The sequence below is a fragment of the Panthera tigris genome, chromosome B1 (genome assembly GCF_018350195.1).
Source record: "Panthera tigris isolate Pti1 chromosome B1, P.tigris_Pti1_mat1.1, whole genome shotgun sequence".
Lineage (NCBI taxonomy): Eukaryota > Metazoa > Chordata > Mammalia > Carnivora > Felidae > Panthera > Panthera tigris.
Window position 1 is genome coordinate 68,487,092 of NC_056663.1, and position 21,583 is coordinate 68,508,674.

At 41.3% G+C, this 21,583-nt stretch overlaps 1 protein-coding gene across 10 annotated transcripts in view; it reads right to left on the reverse strand.

The window, feature by feature from the left end:
* The window catches only part of RAPGEF2 (Rap guanine nucleotide exchange factor 2), a 253,639-nt gene that overhangs the window by 155,906 nt on the left and 76,150 nt on the right, over positions 1–21,583 (reverse strand). For 8 of the 10 annotated variants that reach the window (XM_007084219.3, XM_015538435.2, XM_015538436.2 and 5 more), the window contains exon 3: positions 12,036–12,092. In XM_007084219.3, the coding sequence (XP_007084281.1) occupies positions 12,036–12,092 (57 nt within the window). Of the gene's footprint in view, positions 1–3,730; positions 4,319–12,035; positions 12,093–16,380; positions 17,330–21,583 lie in introns of those variants that run through there. The other 2 variants (XM_042983678.1, XM_042983679.1) reach the window with 2 other exon arrangements.

Consider the following 21,583-nt stretch of genomic DNA (forward strand, 5'->3'; position numbering starts at 1 on the left):
ATAATAAAGCCTTATTTATTGACTATATATTTCTTTAAATCGCTAAATTTGAGAGTTCAGAGGGTTTTATTCACTAAGTAGTTTTGCAAAAAAGTTGATACAAAGAATCTAACACCTAGTGCTGTCAGCTCTTTTATTACAAAATTAGACCACAATGAAGGTCTTTATTGGCTCATCTTCCTTTGAAAACAGAGTATCTTCCTTTAAAATGAATTCAAAAAATAAGAGCGAACAGACTAGTGAAAACTTCTGTTCTAGGCATAGCAAATGTAAACCTGAAACACACACACAGGGCCTGCCCTGACAGAGTTTACAAATTAAATAATTTCTAAAATGCTCTTATTTACTCTTCCATTCACCACAAATATAAAACATTGTAATTTAAAGACCGATAGTAAATATGAAAATATTATTGCTATGAAGCCTTACAGTATTACCATGTGTATATAAAACAATCTTCTCAAGTACATCTACACGTGGGTAGATGTGTACGTGCAAGCGTGTATTTGAATTTTCATATTTACCTACAGCACATGTATACCTCATAACATGCCAAGCTTGGTGGCTAAACATCCTTGTTCTACAGTCCTATGCAAAGACTAATTCTTTAAAAATATAATTTCTTCATGTAAATGAAAATCTTAGGTTTCAAAATTTTCTCCATACACACATACAAGTAAGAGAAATTATGGACACATGGACAAGGAGGATACTTAAAAATTATGATTATATCTTGCTGAGAAAGAAAGGCGATTTTAAGTATTTTGTTTCTTTTTTTTTTTTTTTAAGGAGCTAAAGCAATGTAGGTAGCAGATGAGTAATGTAAATAAAAATAATAATATAATAAAATAAAAGCCTGGCCACATCTGGAAGGAAAAAGCAGTACAAGAATTGGATATGGGCCAAAGAGTCAAAGGAGAACTTTTTTTTAAACAATGTATTTTTGCTTACCCGTTTTTTTTTTTTAATGTTTATTTGTTTATTTTGAGAGAGAGAGAGAGAGAGCATGGGGGGGGGGGGGCAAGAGAGGGACAGAGAGAATCCCAAGCAGGCTCTACACTGTCAGCACAGAGCCCAATGCGGAGCTGAATCCCACAGACCATGGCATCGTGACCTGAGCTGAAATCAAGAGTTGGATACTTAACCAACTGAGCACCCCCGCCCCCCGCACCTCCAAAGGAGAACTTTCTTAAAGATGGAAGACACACTTAGAGTCTGCAGGAAAGGGGGCAGGAGGAGAGGCCGCAAGCACAGGAGGGAACAGGAATAACCACACTGTTCAGGAAACCAGACACCTCTCCCTGCAGCCCTGGAGGGATGGGTGAGTCAAGAGGCACATGTGGCCACAGATAAACGGGGTATTTGAGAACAGAAAGTAAAGCCTGAGGCAAAGTCTCTAGAGGAGGAGTGGGAAGGCAAGAAGGGGACAGCAGTGGGCTGGCGGCCTTGCAGAGAAGTGACAATTCAGGATAGCTGCTGTGAAAACAGGAAACCAAGTCAATAAATGAAAAGGCTGCTACAAGCAATGAGGGCTGCAGCTGAGGCTTGAAGTTTTAAATTGCACATTTACAGATTTCAATAAAAAATGCTTTAAAAAGACTGGATAAGCCTCAATGCAGCTTTTTGTTTTGTTTTGTTTTCAATGGAGGAACAATTTCCTCTCCTGCAATAAAGAAAGGTAAACCCCCTAACAAAATGTTACACAAACTCTTTTGGAAACCAAAGCATTCAGACAGACATATATGTGGAAAGTTAGCACAGAAATACCGTTACACATATTTGTCACATGGGTGTGGGGGTGCATGTGTCCACTTCTAAAAAACTATAATGGTTGAGTTTCTGATCCAAAGGTTTTTAGCGCTTCAAATGTAACTATAAATTAAACTGAAATCGTGAGGATGGCTGGCCCCTAAAGAAAAACTGAAGCTGAAAGGACATATTGCTTATCTCATTTCTTAAATTCTTCAGGCAAAAATATCCCTAAAGTTCCTCAGGTTAGGAATTTACATCATCCAACTTGGTACTCCTAAGCAAGCAAAATAGCTAGCACATAGTAGATAACATGTGAAAGGAAGGCAGAAATTACTTGATAGTCTCATCCACTGTACTAAGTTCAACTACTTTTATCTATCTTTCTAGTACAAATATTGAATTCTAAGTGGTCAAATTCTAAATTTTTACAAATTCAAATTTATCAGAACCACAAATCTCCCCCTAACCTTGATACATCTTAAAGTGGCATTTTTGTCATCCTGTTGGTTTATGCTAAAACAGGAACACCATGGGAGTTAGACATCACTACCATAATTCCTTCAAACAAAAGTTTAAAGCAGCTAAAAAATTGGGAGACCAAAATGTAAATTATCAAAACACTGATGACAACGATAGCATTTTTATACACTTATTATGTATGCAATGCTCTACATATTTTACACATAGTACTGATATTATCCTAACACCAACACTAAAGGGTAGATACTAATATTATTGTTTCCATTTCATAGATAAGAAAAATGAGGTACAGAGTTGGATCAAAAGACTATTACATTTACCTGGTGAACGCATTAAAGCCATAGACTTAGAAGTTACCAGTACACAAACATAATAAGGAAAAAAAAAATACTCATCTCTTGATCATAAAACCATACTCTAGAAGTCTTTGATAGTCTGACTAGACTATTCTTGAAGCCCAAGGGAGACCAAGAACAGACAAGTAATGTCCCTCATGAGTTAATAATAACAGGTCCCAAAAAGAGGGACAGTATTATTAAATTATCACAGATTTATATACACCACAAATACAAGTGTTCTTTAATTTTCAAAGCTGCATTTACACAAATTGGTAAGAGCAGGAACATGTCTCTTCAAGGGTTACAGAAGAAAATGCTGCAATTACCCTTCATCACAAGATTGGCCAATTACTAGGAATCTGATTAAGTGATCTACAATAAGTCTCTGTGAATTTCTGGTCTTATGAAATCATGATCTCCTGAGTATCTATAGACTTTCGCTGCTCACTAACACTGTCACCTAATTCTAACTAGTCAAAAATAAGCAATTGCTACAATCAACTTTATATACAAACTCTAGCCTAATGCAATCAATTTAGGGTTATCTAACACATGGCTTTGCATTATCAACAAGCATAGCTCACATTTACTGTCTAAACTGCCTTAAAAAAAAAAAAACTCAGATATATTTAAAGACACTGTAAACTTCAGCTTAAATGAACTGTATGTAAGAATTATTAGGGACTCAGAATAATGTAGGTAGAACTGAAGGTGGGTTTCATCACCCCTGGGGAAGCCAGCAGCAGGGAGAGATGATGTGCTTGTACTAACTTGCACACAAGAAATATCCTTGTTTTATGGTGCCATTTCTTATGATGGCATGAAAAAGGCCGGAAAAAAGTTGGTGATTGGCATAACAGCTAACATGGCAAAATCACAATGTCCAGGCTCAAATCCATATCACACTTTCAGCAATGAGACCTTAGCAAGTTCCTTAGTCTCTGAAAGCCTCAATCCCTTCATGTGTAAAACTGGGTTGATGATAACAGCTACCCCACAAGTCAGCTATAAGGAATAAGTATAATAATGCATATGAAGCACTTATTAGAGCATGTGGGACACAGGAAGTACTTGTTTAAATGTTTGCTATTACCTCATCATCATTACTACCAAAACCATGTTTTAACGGAGGACAAATTAATAGAAAGTTTGTCACTTACTGCCACTAGAACTTCTTCAACGAATGTTAATACTATTCATCAGAGGTTTCCAACCCTGATATCTGTACACCCATTCCACTGATAGCTTCTAATTGCTCCTAAAAGAAACAAATATTCTAAGATATTTATATCTTGAATTCTTCAAGAATAAATATGGTAAGGGCTTTGCCTCTTGTTAAGTTTTCTCATTAGCAAATATATCCTGGTTACTATATTTCTACATTTGATGTACATTCTTTTAAGCTCTAGACTGGATATTTACAATTGCCTGTTAAACAGCCCCTAGATGTCAGAGTTTCGGAAGTTATAACTTTACATCCTAGGTCAGCTCCACCTGCATCTTCTTTCTAAACTCCATCTCTGACTGCCCCATTCTTTCAGTTGGCCTCAGTTCAAGCATCACCCCCTCATATTACTTCAACGGTCTTCTCACTAATCTCCCTGCCCAGCCACTCAATCAAATCCACCTTTGTATTTTCAAGTATCATCTTTGAGAGGAAGAATGGGGAGGCATTTGGTCACATCATTTTGCTGCTTGAAAACTGGCAACCTAGCTACAGATTAAAAGAGACTAAAGAGAGAGTTGGAGGGAAGATGGTGGCGTAGGAGGACGCTGGGCTCACCACGCGTCCTGCTGATCACTTAGATTCCACCTACACCTGCCTAAAGAACCCAGAAAACCGCCAGAGGATTAGCAGAACGGAGTCTCCAGAGCTAAGACGAGAGGCCCACGGAAGAGGGTAGGCAGGGCGGCGAGGCGGTGCGCGCTCCAGGGACTGGCGGGAGGGCGCTCCAGGGACTGGCGGGAGGGAGCCGGGGCGGAGGGGCGGCTCGCCGGCCAAGCGGAGCCCCCGAGTCTGGCTGGCAAAAGCGGAGGGGCTGGAGGGACTGTGTTCCGACAGCAAGCGCGACTTAGCGTCTGGGAGGTCATAAGTTAACAGCTCTGCTCAGAAAGCGGGAAGGCTGGAGGACAAAGGGAAGGAGAGCTGCTGAGCCCCGGGACGGCAGAGCTCAGCTTGGCGGGGAACAAAGGCGCTCGCCAGCGCCATCTCCCCCGCCCATCCCCCAGCCAAAATCCCAAAGGGAACCAGTTCCTGCCAGGGAACTTGCTCGCTCCGCGCAAACACCCAACTCTGTGCTTCTGCGGAGCCAAACCTCCGGCAGCGGATGTGACTCCCTCCCGCTGCCACAGGGCCCCTCCTGAAGTGGATCACCTAAGGAGAAGCGAGCTAAGCCTGCCCCTCCTGCCCCCGTGCACCTTGCCTACCCACCCCAGCTAATACGCCAGATCCCCAGCACCACAAGCCTGGCAGTGTGCAAGTAGCCCAGACGGGCCACGCCACCCCACAGTGAATCCCGCCCCTAGGAGAGGGGAAGAGAAAGCACACACCAGTCTGACTGTGGCCCCATCGGTGGGCTGGGGGCAGACATCAGGTCGGACTGCGGCCCCGCCCACCAACTCCAGTTATACACCATAGCACAGGGGAAGTGCCCTGCAGGTCCTCACCACTCCAGGGACTATCCAAAATGACCAAACGGAAGAATTCCCCTCAGAAGAATCTCCAGGAAATAACAACAGCTAATGAACTGATCAAAAAGGATTTAAATAATATAACAGAAAGTGAATTTAGAATAATAGTCATAAAATTAATCGCTGGGCTTGAAAACAGTATACAGGACAGCAGAGAATCTCTTGCCACAGAGATCAAGGGACTAAGGAACAGTCACGAGGAGCTGAAAAGCGCTTTAAACGAAATGTAAAACAAAATGGAAATGACGACAGCTGGGATTGAAGAGGCAGAGGAGAGAATAGGTGAACTAGAAGATAAAGTTATGGAGAAAGAGGAAGCTGAGAGAAAGAGAGATAAAAAAATCCAGGAGTATGAGGGAAAAATTAGAGAACTAAGTGATACACTAAAAAGAAATAATATACGCATAATTGGTATCCCAGAGGAGGAAGAGAGAGGGAAAGGTGCTGAAGGGGTACTTGAAGAAATTATAGCTGAGAACTTCCCTGAACTGGGGAAGGAAAAAGGCATTGAAATCCAAGAGGCACAGAGAACTCCCTTCAGACGTAACTTGAATCGATCTTCTGCACAACATATCATAGTGAAACTGGCAAAATACAAGGATAAAGAGAAAATTCTGAAAGCAGCAAGGGATAAACGTGCCCTCACATATAAAGGGAGACCTATAAGACTCATGACTGATCTCTCCTTTGAAACTTGGCAGGCCAGAAAGGATTGGCACAATATCTTCAGTGTGCTAAACAGAAAAAATATGCAGCCGAGAATCCTTTATCCAGCAAGTCTGTCATTTAGAATAGAAGGAGAGATAAAGGTCTTCCCAAACAAACAAAAACTGAAGGAATTTGTCACCACTAAACCAGCCCTACAAGAGATCCTAACGGGGATCCTGTGAGACAAAGTACCAGAGACATCACTACAAGCATAAAACATACAGATATCACAATGACTCTAAACCCGTATCTTTCTATAATAACACTGAATGTAAATGGATTAAATGCGCCAACCAAAAGACACAGGGTATCAGAATGGATTAAAAAACAAGACCCATCTATTTGCTGTCTACAAGAGACTCATTTTAGATTTGAGGACACCTTTAGATTGAGAGTGAGGGGATGGAGAACTATGTACCATGCTACTGGAAGCCAAAAGAAAGCTGGAGTAGCCATACTTATATCAGACAAACTAGACTTTAAATTAAAGGCTGTAACAAGAGATGAAGAAGGGCATTATATAATAATTACAGGGTCTATCCATCAGGAAGAGCTAACAATTATAAATGTCTATGTGCCGAATACCGGAGCCCCCAGATATATAAAACAATTACTCATAAACATAAGCAACCTTATTGATAAGAATGTGGTCATTGCAGGGGACTTTAACACCCCACTTACAGAAATGGATAGATCATCTAGACACACAGTCAATAAAGAAACAAGGGCCCTGAAGGATACATTGGATCAGATGGACTTGACAGATATATTTAGAACTCTGCATCCCAAAGCAACAGAATATACTTTCTTCTCGAGTGCACATGGAACATTCTCCAAGATAGATCATATACTGGGTCACAAAACAGCCCTTCATAAGTTTACAAGAGTTGAAATTATACCATGCATACTTTCAGACCACAATGCTATGAAGCTTGAAATCAACCACAGGAAAAAGTCTGGAAAACCTCCAAAAGCATGGAGGTTAAAGAACACCCTACTAACGAATGAGTGGGTCAACCAGGTAATTAGAGAAGAAATTAAAAAATATATGGAAATAAACAAAAATGAAAATACAACAATCCAAACGCTTTGGGACGCAGCGAAGGCAGTCCTGAGAGGAAAATACATTGCAATCCAGGCCTATCTCAAGAAACAAGAAAAATCCCAAATACAAAATCTAACAGCACACCTAAAGGAAATAGAAGCAGAACAGCAAAGGCAGCCTAAACCCAGCAGAAGAAGAGAAATAATAAAGATCAGAGCAGAAATAAACAATATAGAATCTAAAAAAACGGTAGAGCAGATCAACGAAACCAAGAGTTGGTTTTTTGAAAAAATAAACAAAATTGACAAACCTCTAGCCAGGCTTCTCAAAAAGAAAAGGGAGATGACCCAAATAGATAAAATCATGAATGAAAATGGAATTATTACAACCAATCCCTCAGAGATACAAACAATTATCAGGGAATACTATGAAAAATTATATGCCAACAAATTGGACAACCTGGAAGAAATGGACAAATTCCTAAACACCCACACTCTTCCAAAACTCAATCAGGAGGAAATAGAAAGCTTGAACAGACCCATAACCAGCGAAGAAATTGAATCGGTTATCAAAAATCTCCCAACAAATAAGAGTCCAGGACCAGATGGCTTCCCAGGGGAGTTCTACCAGACGTTTAAAGCAGAGATAATACCTATCCTCCTCAAGCTATTCCAAGAAATAGAAAGGGAAGGAAAACTTCCAGACTCATTCTATGAAGCCAGTATTACTTTGATTCCTAAACCAGACAGAGACCCAGTAAAAAAAGAGAACTACAGGCCAATATCCCTGATGAATATGGATGCAAAAATTCTCAATAAGATACTAGCAAATCGAATTCAATGGCATATAAAAAGAATTATTCACCATGATCAAGTGGGATTCATTCCTGGGATGCAGGGCTGGTTCAACATTAGCAAATAGATCAACGTGATACATCACATTAACAAAAAAAAAGAGAAGAACCATATGATCCTGTCAATCGATGCAGAAAAGGCCTTTGACAAAATCCAGCACCCTTTCTTAATAAAAACTCTTGAGAAAGTCGGGATAGAAGGAACATACTTAAAGATCATAAAAGCCATTTATGAAAAGCCCACAGCTAACATCATCCTCAACGGGGAAAAACTGAGAGCTTTTTCCCTGAGAGCAGGAACACGACAGGGATGCCCACTCTCACCGCTGTTGTTTAACATAGTGCTGGAAGTTCTAGCATCTGCAATCAGACAACAAAAGGAAATCAAAGGCATCAAAATTGGCAAAGATGAAGTCAAGCTTTCGCTTTTTGCAGATGACATGATATTATACATGGAAAATCCGATAGACTCCACCAAAAGTCTGCTACAACTGATACATGAATTCAGCAAAGTTGCAGGATACAAAATCAATGTGCAGAAATCAGTTGCATTCTTATACACTAACAATGAAGCAACAGAAAGACAAATAAAGAAACTGATCCCATTCACAATTGCACCAAGAAGCATAAAATACCTAGGAATAAATCTAACCAAAGATGTAAAAGATCTGTATGCTGAAAACTATAGAAAGCTTATGCAGGTAATTGAAGAAGATATAAAGAAATGGAAAGACATTCCCTGCTCATGGATTGGAAGGATAAATATTGTCAAAATGTCAATACTACCCAAAGCTATCTACACATTCAATGCAATCCCAATCAAAATTGCACCAGCATTCTTCTCAAAGCTAGAACAAGCAATCCTAAAATTCATATGGAACCACAAAAGGCCCCGAATAGCCAAAGTAATTTTGAAGAAGAAGACCAAAGCAGGAGGCATCACAATCCCAGACTTTAGCCTCTACTACAAAGCTGTCATCATCAAGACAGCATGGTATTGGCACAAAAACAGACACATAGACCAATGGAATAGAATAGAAACCCCAGAACTAGACCCACAAACGTATGGCCAACTAATCTTTGACAAAGCAGGAAAGAACATCCAGTGGAAAAAAGACAGTCTTTTTAACAAATGGTGCTGGGAGAACTGGACAGCAACATGCAGAAGGTTGAAACTAGACCACTTTCTCACACCATTCACAACAATAAACTCAAAATGGATAAAGGACCTGAATGTGAGACAGGAAACCATCAAAACCTTAGAAGAGAAAGCAGGAAAAGACCTCTCTGACCTCAGCCGTAGCAATCTCTTACTTGGCACATCCCCAAAGGCAAGGGAATTAAAAGCAAAAGTGAATTACTGGGACCTTATGAAGATAAAAAGCTTCTGCACAGCAAAGGAAACAACCAACAAAACTAAAAGGCAACCAACGGAATGGGAAAAGATATTTGCAAATGACATATCGGACAAAGGGCTAGTATCCAAAATCTATAAAGAGCTCATCAAACTCCACACCCGAAAAACAAATAACCCAGGGAAGAAATGGGCAGAAAACATGAATAGACACTTCTCTAAAGAAGACATCCAGATGGCCAACAGGCACATGAAAAGATGTTCAACGTCGCTCCTTATCAGGGAAATACAAATCAAAACCACACTCAGATATCACCTCAGGCCAGTCAGAGTGGCCAAAATGAAGAAATTAGGAGACTATAGATGCTGGAGAGGATGTGGAGAAACGGGAACCCTCTTGCACTGTTGGTGGGAATGCAAATTGGTGCAGCCGCTCTGGAAAGCAGTGTGGAGGTTCCTCAGAAAATTAAAAATAGACCTACCCTATGACCCAGCAATAGCACTGCTAGGAATTTATCCAAGGGATACAGGAGTACTGATGCATAGGGGCACTTGTACCCCAATGTTTATAGCAGCACTCTCAACAATAGCCAAATTATGGAAAGAGCCTAAATGTCCGTCAACTGATGAATGGATAAAGAAATTGTGGTTTATATACACAATGGAATACTACGTGGCAATGAGAAAAAATGAAATATGGCCTTTTGTAGCAACGTGGATGGAACTGGAGAGTGTGATGCTAAGTGAAATAAGCCATACAGAGAAAGACAGATACCATATGGTTTCACTCTTATGTGGATCCTGAGAAACTTAACAGAAACCCATGGGGGAGGGGAAGGAAAAAAAAAAAAGAGGTTAGAGTGGGAGAGAGCCAAAGCATAAGAGACTGTTAAAAACTGAGAACAAACTGAGGGTTGATGGGGGGTGGGAGGGAGGGGAGGGTGGGTGATGGGTATTGAGGAGGGCACCTTTTGGGATGAGCACTGGGTGTTGTATGGAAACCAATTTGACAGTAAATTTCATATATTAAAAAAAATAATAAAAAATAAATTAAAAAAAAAAAGAGACTAAAGAGTGGGGCGCCTGGGTGGCTCAGTTGGTTAAGCATCTGACTTGCGGCCAGGTCATGCATGATCTTGTGGTTCGTGAGTTCAAGCCCCACGTTGGACTCTGTGCTGACAGCTCAGAGACTGGAGCCTGCTTCGGATTCTGTGTCTCCCTCTCTCTCTGCTCCTCTCCCGCTCGCTCACTCACTCTCTCTCTCTCAAAAATAAATAAAAACATTAAAAAAGAGAGACTTAAGAAAAGTATCAACCAATAAACAAACTGTAAAAAAAGATTTTTTGAGACAAAGAGATTTTGAATATTTTCAAGACATTACAGATTTATTTCTTAAGGTTTGGTAATAATATTGTTGGTTAAGATTTTTTTTTTAAGTCTTTATCTTTTAAAGATAAAGATACATAACAAAATAAAAAATATGGATGAATTGAAATGTCTGGATTTACTTAAAATAATCCAGTAGAAGGCGGAAGCAGGAATAAGAGATGGAACATAACTGGCCAGCAGTAACAATGTTGGATGATGCGTACGTAGGGTCCATCATACTACTGTCTCCAATATTGTGAGCATTTATATATCTCCATCACACAATGTGATTTAGGAGGAGGAAAAACTCATTTCCAATGGCCTAAAGAATCACGACCGGTATTTTTAACAACACATTCACAAGCAAACATGGTTGCAGCCTGACTCTTGATTTGTCATCTTGAAGCACACCGCATGTCAATTGCCCTAAACTTGCCATAATATTGAAAACATCAGACCAGGCCCTTCCCTCTCTGTATCCCCACACTTACGCTGCTCCTTCTGCCAGGAAAATCTCTCTAGACCACCAGATACACTTTTGAGACCTAGTTTAGAGGGCCGCATCTCTGTGACTCTCCCCATTTACCTCAAGGCTTCCCCTGTACTTCTCCATCCCTCAGTACCTATCTGTATTCTCAGTTACTTTGGTTGGTTACTTTTTGTTGCTGTTGTTGTTGTTGTTTTCCTTTTATTCTATTTCTGCCCCTTCAAGATACTATAATTTTACCCTCCTTAAGGGGAGAAGCTGGATTTTATTTCAATAAATGTTCCCTATAATACGTATGGAAAGCAGTAATTATGTATTTAATAAGTGTTTTGAAAAACAAAGTCAACAGAACAACAGTGAGTCATGGCAAACATAAAATAATATGCCCAGTAATCCAGTTTATATATCCTTAATACAATAATATTTATCTACTATATGCTTGTTACATTCTTTAAAAAAAATTGTCATTTTTTCAAGGTAATGTTATACATCTTGAAAGAAATATCAGTATTATTTCTAGGACAAACTATGCCCAAAGGGATGTGGGCAGGCTATTTTCCTATTTCTGAAAGAATTATAAACTAAAATATGACATTTATGCTATCGTTACATCTCATTTGGTGTGGTTGCAGGAATATGTATTTTGTTCTGTTTGAAATACTATACTATTTCTTATTTCATAAAGATAAAAAAGTCAAAATACTCCATAATATGAAATAACATCTCTGAACCACAAGTGAGAGATACATGGGTATAGATGTGAACTTAGCAAAGGACTGTAAGCTTTTCCTTTATGACAGGTAGTAGTTGCAATGTTTTACATTTCTAAACTACAAAAAAATGAGTTAATGCAAAATTAAGGTAATGATGACTTAGCCGTTACAATACTTCTATGATACTTTAAGGAAATTATTTAGTTGCTGCAGTATCCACTATACAAAGAGAAAGGAAACACCTACTAGTATAAAACTTCATTTGCTTCGTGTCTTTCATATCTCACAGTTTCGCACATTAACCTGTAAAAAAAAAAAAAAAAAAATAGACATGAGTTCGACATACCTCATGAAAAAACATACTAATAGTTTAAAAACATAAAAGAGACATGTAGTCTAAAAAGTTAAGATTACTGTATATGAACTGTCACAATCATTTATTAGCCTCAAGACACATATTTTTGGTACCTAGGTGAACAAAATAAAATAAAATCTGGTAAAGAGATACTAGAAAAAAGTTTGTTATATGTCAATTTTGTCATGTTTATTGTATAGGGAACAAAATTGTATATGTTTTACACTTTGTAAATGACATGTGGACAAATTAATGTTCTCTGAAATAAGCAGAAAATGAAAAATAACCTAAAAATCCGAAAGGAGAGCCTCTTAATTTAAAAAATGATAATGTCATTCATGCTGATGTTATTTAACAGCATGTAATTTCAGACAAAAGTAGGTTTTTATTAACTCAGTATTTTCATGACTAACGACTAATGGAAGGCTTTATAACTTAAAGATTTATTTTGGCTGATTCATTCTTAAGGAAAAAATTACAGAAATTATGGAAAATATGAATAAATGTTTAAACATCCAAAATTACCATAAGAACAGCATCTTCAGGAAACATCCTATTATATTAACCCCAAGTAAAATTTCCAAAAAATACAGAAATGCAAAAGAGAAAATGACTATTCCTACTTACGAAGAAACTAGCAAATAAAAAATTGGCCATAAAACTGATTAGTTCAACAGCACTTCCATTTGGTCAATGGGCTAGTGGTCCACAGCTTGTGCAATACTGGTATTAGCCTACAGCCATCTTTCCTGCTGCTAAATCCAATAAACACCACATACTCTTGATTTTTCACTTGAAAACAACTCTCTTGGATATTCTTTTCCTTGTTCTTCTTACTCCACCACCTTAACTTTACAGGTCCTCTCAAACCCTTACTTGAAACATTCCAACAGAGTATCACTTAACTCCAGGAGACATCAAACCTTGAATACACATCATTAATATATATATATTTTTTAATAGACTGAATCACACCAACTCTTCATAAGAAAGGATAAGAATCACAAGTGATAGGCCTAAAAATACCTGGTCTTCTATTACATAACAGCTCTGCCTTATTTCCTGTAAAAACCAAAGAATCCTTGCCCCAACCTCTTCCCTGGATCTTTCCTTCTCCTACAGTAGACCCTGCATTCCTTCAGGCTTACCTCCATCTCCAACATCACCATCCATTTCTACCTCTCTCCTGAACCACTTCCTTTAATATATAAACACATCTGTGGCACCTGGGTGGCTCAGTCAGTTAAGCCTCTGACTTTGGCTCTGGTCACGATCTTGCAGCTCATGGATTTGAGCCCCGCATCGCGCTCTGTGCTGACAGCTCAGAGCCTGGAGCCTGCTTCAGATTCTGTGTCTCCCTTTCTCTCTGCTCCTCCCCTACTTATGCTTTGTCTCTCTCTCTCAAAAATAAACATAAAAACATTTATATATATATAAATATAAACACATCAGCTTCACCTATTGTGTGGGGGAGGAGGACACCTCTCTTGACCATATATCCTCCCCTCCAGCTATTATCCACATTTTGCTTTACCCATGACAGAAATTCTCCACTTAGACTGTCTATATATTCTACCTCTATTTTCTCACCTTCTTATCACTCCTCCACCATTTGCTCCCTGAAAATGCATAGGCTCTAAAAGTTATTAGCATTCTCTGTGTTATCTTAATTCCACTTCTCAGGAACATTCGATGACTCCTTTTTTCCTTACACTGTCATCTTCTCAGAGGCTTCCTGTCTTTGGTCTCCTGATTTTCCTCTTAACTTCTTGGTCATTTTTTCTGTCTCCTTTGGATTCTCCTCCCATTCCGTTCCTGTACCTGACTTTTGAGTGTTATCAGCTCTCTTCTTCTCTGCACCGTGTAATTTCATACGTTCTGTGATTTTAAATTTAATTTATAAACTGATGACTTCCAAAACAATGCCCCACACCTAATCTCTCACCATGATATCCACTCATCTAAATGCCCACTCAACTAGCCACTGGCTGTGTACTTGCCATTTCATGTTCAAAATGTCCAAAGAGATCTTAAATTTCTTCTCCAAAATTTGCCTTTCCACCATCAGTACCCAATTGTTTAGGCCAAAAACCTTGGAATCATTATCCTTGACTCCTCCCTTTTCTTCATATCACATCTTTCTGCCAGCATCTGTTTCCAAAATATATCCTCTCAAACTGACCGAGTCTACAAATGTAGATTTCTGCTTCTACTTTTGCACATCTCTTGTCTATTCTCCACATGGCTTCCAGAGAAATCTTTCTAACTCAGATCATCTCACACCTCTGTTCTTAATCTCTGCTACCTTTGGAAGAAATCCAAACTCCTTATCCTTGGTGCCTTCATGCACCAAGACTGTTCCCATGGCCAGGCATCTGGGGCATCAATACACTGCAGAGATTTCTGCACAGCTGCAACGACTCAAATGTTACTTCCTTTGACTACAAAGTCAAAGCAGCCCAGCACCCATTCTTGCCATATGTATGGTAAGTGATGGAAGACTTGTTTGTACAAGCACACTCTGAATGCCCCTGTTAATCACTATCTTGTGAATGTGGAGATCTCATCCTCCCTCTGTGTTCCCATCAAGCAGAATATGCAGAAGAACATGTTATTCAGGGTTCAAGGTCAGGGTCTCAGGGAGTGGCTTACCAGGAACATCTCCTTTGTAACAAAGAATGTCTGGATGACAGGCCTTGAGCTCCTTGGAACACTGGCCATGCAGGGAGGGGAAGGGCTACAGATAGTTGCTAGGCTAGTTGCTACAGTATAAAAGCTTGCTGCATGTATATCCCTGCAACAAGATGCTTTGTGTCCAGTCTGCCACTTCTGGACTCCCTATCGTATATTTCCCCAATAAACCTATGTCTCACTGGCTATCTCTAGGTCATTTCTTCTGCCTCACAGAACAATCACCCACCCCTGACTTAGAGTGTGCTGGGGTATGATCACACAACTGGTGAGCCAGCCAGGAAGCCAGGAAAAAAAACCCATGAGCACCAAGATGTGGGAAAAGGGAATAGGGAAATTTGCAGGGGAAAACCCAGGTTGGCCATCCACACCTACGTGGAGCCCTATAGCCTTATCTTTGATGGACAAGCCCACCACATGAGTATAGGGATGCCCCTGAAAATACCTAAGGGTCTAGAGGAAATATTGACCAAGATTAATTTGACTAAGAAAAGGATGAATGGTCAAGTGGCTGCTGCCACAGTTGGGTGACCCCTCCTAATGGCTGCCCATGTAGCTGTCGTGAAGAAAGTTATGCCAACGACAGAAGAAAATGCATTTAAAGAGGAAAGCTAGATTAACACAAATGAAACCGCAGAGACCTTGATAATCTGCTTGAGGGAACAAGATGTTAAATTAATAACTGTTGGCACACCCAACTGAAGGGTGGTAAATTGCCCGGCAAACGAGTCCGGCAGTTATCTCTTAGCCGGCCTGGGATCCCAAGTTGTAGGACGCAACTAGAGTTCTACTGAGTAACAGACGAATTAGAACAAGCCCATAAAAACCCCCATTCTCTTGGCTCAGCCTATTATTAACAACCAAGATGAAAGCAGAGCAGTCATGCCCATGGAGTGTGGAACCCAGAAACTGCCGGCGCCTGAGCACTGGCGGATACTGAACTAGCAGAATTGGGGGATAAATTCAGATATAAAGGAAGGGAACCCATGGTGGCATCGTTGCTCCCTACGTGGCACGTAGGCACTGAAGGCCGTTTGCTTTCAGCCGGAAACATCCAAGACGGTGTTCATTATCACACACCTTGTTTTACAGCAGCATCCCCACCAGCGCCATCAGTAAAGGTCACGTTACCCTTTTACTCTCCTCGGTGGTACAGGGCTGTAAATTAGCTTGGCCTAGCAAGGTGGGGGAGGGGGGGGAGGGTACTGACCTCCCCTTTACAATGGCAAAATATGGAAGAGCTCCAGCATATCCTACAAGAGCTGGGGATGAAACACGCTGTCTATGCTGAACACCACAGAGATCCTGATAATTAACCGTTTGCCATGGATATTAAAGATATGTGTTACAGTCTGCCCCCAGTCACTGGTAGAGGGCACTTGTGTCCATCTTGAACCCCTAATGGGACAGCCTGTATCGTGGGTTGGGCAAGCTGCCACAGGTCAAGGGGAAACAGAGAAGATCAGAAAAGAGGTATCCAAAAGCCAGGAATGAAGGGAAAGGACTCACAGGAGAAGAAACAAAGAAGGGGCCTATGCATGTTACCTGTTAGCAGATGTAGTGAGACCTCAGGGCAGTGGGGACCCCCTTTAAGAAAGCAGACAAATAATTCAATGAAGTCCGTGTCGGGCTCTAGTAGAAATTTAATCCTGAACAGCAAAGGAGGTGCAGATACAGCCAAGGGCACCCTCAGAGGGAGGATGGCAGGCCCCTTCTCTATGAACTAGGAAAGAGGCAAAGGACGTGGATTGCGGTTCGACTGCTGCCATCAGGGTGTACGGGGACCAGAGGCCACAGGTAAAACTCACCATATATTGGTCTAAAAGAAACAAACAGACCGTTTTAGCTCTGGTTGATACTGGTGCCAAATTTACTCTCCTTTATGGAAACAACCACTTTCAAGGGCCCATCTCTGCCATCGATGGGTAGGGGGCTGGTGTCGTCCAAATGAAGTAGGTTGTACTAACTGCAGACAGGATAACGCCCACCAAAACCCTATTCGGTGTATACAGCCCCAATACCCAAATACATTCTAGGAATGGATGTCCTCTCAGGACTAACATTACAAACTACTGCAGGGGAATTCAAACTGAGGGTGTGCTTGGTCAAACAAACAAGAGGAGATGCAAAATGGACGCTTGTAATACTACCTGTCTCACAGAGGGTAATGGCAATTAAACAATATTCCCTCCCAGGAGGCCACGAAGAAACCACAGGCACAATTAAGGAATTAGCCAAGGTGGGCATTACATGACCAACTCACAGTTGATATAAAAGTCTTATCTGTCTGTAAAGAAACCAGATGGAACACAGAGAATGACTGTGGATCATAGAGAACAAGGTGGTACCCCCTCTTCATGCAACTGTGCCGAACGTGTCTCTTGTTGACTCCAAAAGGGGAGGTTCTGGGTACATACCATGATGTGTTAGACCTGGCTAATGCCTTTTTCGATATTCCCAGAGTTCCAGAAAGCCAAGAACAATTCTCTTTCATCTGGGAAGGAGAACAACAGGCATTCATCACCCTACCACAGGGGTATTGATAGAGCCCCTTGATCCGGCACAGCATGGCCGCCAGCAACCTAAGTTGTCAGGCAATTCCAGAGGCAGTCTTTGTTTCATTACATTAATGATATAATGTTAACGTCTGAGTCTTTTTACAGTTTGAAGACCACTATACCAGCCTTGCTTTCCCACCTAACAAGTCAAGGATGAATAGTCAAGAAAAAAAAAAAAAATACAGGGCCCTGGTTTATTGGTAAGTACTTTAGTATTACCTGGTCAGAGAAGACAAAAGTTGTTTCTGCAGCAGGTACTGATTAAATACAGGCACATCCCACACCCCATCACCCCAAAGCATTTGCAAACTTTCGTAGGTCTCTTAGAATATGGGCATCAGTTTATCCTTTGCCTGGCTCAATTGCTCCTGCACATTTATAGACTGATTTAAAAAGGAGCCCAATGGGATTAGTCCTCAAAGAAAAAGCAAGCATTTTGACAAGCCTAGATGGCTAGTAAACAGATCCAAGCCTTAAGTGTTCTTACACAGGGACAGCCATATGAACTGGATGGAGCCAGTTAGCCAGAAGAGTTTGCATGGAGCTTGTGTCAACGGCAAGGGCACAAATGAGTACTGTTAGGTTTCTGATCACAATGATGGAAAGGAGTCAAGATGTGACTTGGTGTTTTAGAACAAGAGCTGTGTGCTAATTACCATGCTTTACAGCAAGTAGAAGACATAACTAAAGGCATCCGAGTAACTCTTCACACTCAGTATCCCACAGCAGGATGGCTAAAGGATACATTCCAAAAGCCCAAGTCAGGCAGTGCCCAGACCCACACTGGCCAAATGCCATGCCTACTTGCATCAATACAGTACCTTGACAAATAGCCCCCTTAGTGAGAAGCTGCACTCCATTCTCAGCCCCATAACTTACGTCACCTCTGAAAAGCAGCCATTAACTGAGGCAGCAAAGCCATCACAGCTGCCATCCTACGTGCAGGAAGGAGACAGACCAATCCCTGAGCACGCCTGGTATACTGATGGCAGCAAGGGGCCTACCTGTGCCTGGATGGTCACTGCCATCCAGTTCTCAACGGGAAATATCTGGATAGACTCCAGAACTTGACACAGAAGTCAATGGGCCAAGCCTTGAGCAGCCTGAATGGTGATGCTCCCTGAGCCTGACCCCATGTTATATGCACAGAGAGCTGGACAGTCTACAAAGAACTGACCATGCGGCTTCTCCAATGGGAGGCACAGGACTGACTGGTGGCAGGGCACCCACTCTGGGGCAACGGTATGAGGAAGGACATTCTCCAGCACATACGAGGTATGAACATCACTGCTTACCATGTAGATGTGCACACGACACACATCCCACCTGGTAATCAACAGGCTCATGAGTTGGCCCACGTCTGCCTCCTTGAAGATATGTCAACAGAAGATGTAACCACCTGGCTACATGAAAAGACATCTAGGACAACAGACCTTGTGGGCCACTGCTAAGAACTGGGGCTAACCTTGGCATACAAAGACGTTGTAACCATCTACTAACAATGCTCAACCTGTGTCCAGCAATGACCATGACCTTTGCCAAGAGACACTGGACAGATAGCAAGGGGGCAGCACCCTCTTCAGAGATGGCAGAGATGGGATCGGTCCCCTGCCCTTCCCTGACGGCTGCTGTTATTCTTTAATATATACTGACACTTATTCAGGACTCCTGCAAGCCCACCCCAGTAAGCGTGCTAACCAGAAAGCTACCGTCCTTGGTCCAGAACAGTTGTGTGCTGCCTATGGGGTGTTCACTGACATCAACATCGACCAAGGCTCCCACTTTACAGGACACGAAGCGTAAGAGTGGGCCAGCACTCAAGACGCCCGTTGGCATTTGCATCTACCATGCAATCCCACTGCAGCTGGACTGACAGGATGTGTGAGTGGACCGTCAAAACAACTGTCACAAGAAACCATTCACTGGCCCTCTGGACAAGCCACCTGTCAACAGCTGTAGGACATTAAGTGAACAGGTACATTCCAATGGGTCCAGTGCCTGTACTGTACTCACTCAAGGACCCGATGTCACCCTTAGAATGCAAGTAGACAGCAGGCAGGAAAGATGTTCTCTGCCGTAGGTAGGAACACAAGGTAACCTTTTATTGTCCTTGCCACAAGATCTACCTACAGGGGAACATATAATTAAATGGCCCTGGAAATGGCAAACAAGTCCACGGTGCTTTGGATTTTTGGTCCAATGGGGAATAGGAATAAGAAAGGACCTAACCATCACCCCATTTCTTCACCCCACTCCACCGAAGACAATGAAGGCACACAACCCCAGCCTCTCATTAAGAAAGGACACTATCATAATCAACTTATAGAGCACTGTTAGACCCCCACTATCCTTTTCAGGTTTGCCCCATCATGTAATAGAGGGGCGGCCAACGACTGGGTACTATAAACCTGGAGCCAAACCAGTCAGGGTAGTGCGATCCCAGAACACCACCACCTCCCGCATTCTGTTAGACAATCATGACTTGCCTCTTCCGGTGCCTACTGAACAGCTTGACTTTTCACCCTTAAATTCTGCATAGGGAACCTATTTGCCAATTGGGCCCAGACCATAGCTTCCATACAGAGTAAAACCAACTATTGAGTATATGGTGAACTCTCCCTGTTGGTGACTGCAGGCTTCTCCCGGCAAAATGTTTTCTATAGTTGCTTACCCATTTGTGTTTTCCTATTATTTGGAAGCTATGGCCTACGCTGTTGCTCTGGGATTTGGTTGCAGTACACCTCGGCATACGTGGCCCCAGGGACATTGAGAAACAAGAGCGTATAAAGAATGTATTGGCCATCCAGGGTATGCCTGGGTGGAGTATATGGTACATGCTAGAAGACTTGTTTGTACAAGCACATCCTGAATGCCCGTTAGTCACTATCTTGAGAATGCAAAGATCCAGTCCTCCCTCTATATTGCTATCAAGCAGAATATGTAGAAGAATGTGTTGTTTAAGTTCAAGGTCAGGGGCTCCAGAGTGGGCCAACCAAAAGCATCTCCTTTGTAACAAAGAGTGTCTGAATGGCAGGGCTTTGAGCTCCTTGGAATGCTGGCCACGCAAGGAGGGGAAGGGCTACAGACAGTTGTTAGCATAAGTTGCTACGCTATACAACCTTGCTGCATGTGGATCCCAGCAGCGGGTGCTTTGTCCAGTCTGCCATTCCTGATTCCCTCTATATAAGTTCCCTCAATAAACTTATGTCTCCATCAATGTCTCCGGGTCTTTTCTTCTGCCTCACCAGACTATCACCCACACTTGGTTTGGAGTCTGCTGGGGTACAGCTACACACCATGCTGAACACACTAACACCTGAATAAAACATTGATTCATTTACCTAAATCTTGTCTGCCCAACCAGGAATATAAGCTCCATGATGGCAAGGGTATCAATGCTATATCTCCATGGCTTACATCAAAGTCCAGAACATAGCAGGCACACAATCAATAATTGTTGACTGAATATATAAATTTAACCAGTGCTCTCAGAAAACCATGATACAATCTTCTATAAGACAATGTTGTAAATAAATGAAAAAAAAGTACAAAAAAATGGTTTTGTCTTTAAACATTGCTGGAGAATGTTTTATAAAAAGCACACTGATACTCCCTGAATTCCTCAAGAATACAGTAAGCATAATTTAGTTGTTTCTTAATGATCTAAAACTGTTTATTTGGGGTGCCTGGGTACCTCAGTCGGCTAAGCATCAACTCTTGATTTGGCTCAGGTCATGATCTCATGGTTCTTGGGATAGAACCCCACATCAGGCTCCGTGCTGACAGCATGGAACCTGCTTATGATTTTCTCTCTCTGCCCTTCCCCTACTCGTGCGTGTGCACTCTCTCTCTCTCAAAATAAATAATCATTTAAAAATAAGTAACGCTGCTTAGATAACAATAATTACCCTTATCCACAATGCTAAAGAATATGAATTTATTTATTTATTTGTTTATTTTAGCAGGCTCTTATTTTTAACACTGAATAGGCCCAGATAGTTATTCTGATTTTTCAGATTTTTGGCCTCCACCCCTAACTATAGCATCCTCTGCCCCTTTGGCAAATATACTGCTTCTAACCCATGTGGATTAAGGGAGTAAACATTAGAAAAATAAAATTGTATTGAAAAAATATATAGTTCTTAAGATTTGAAAACCTGCACATTGCATAGAATATGTGATCTTACAGC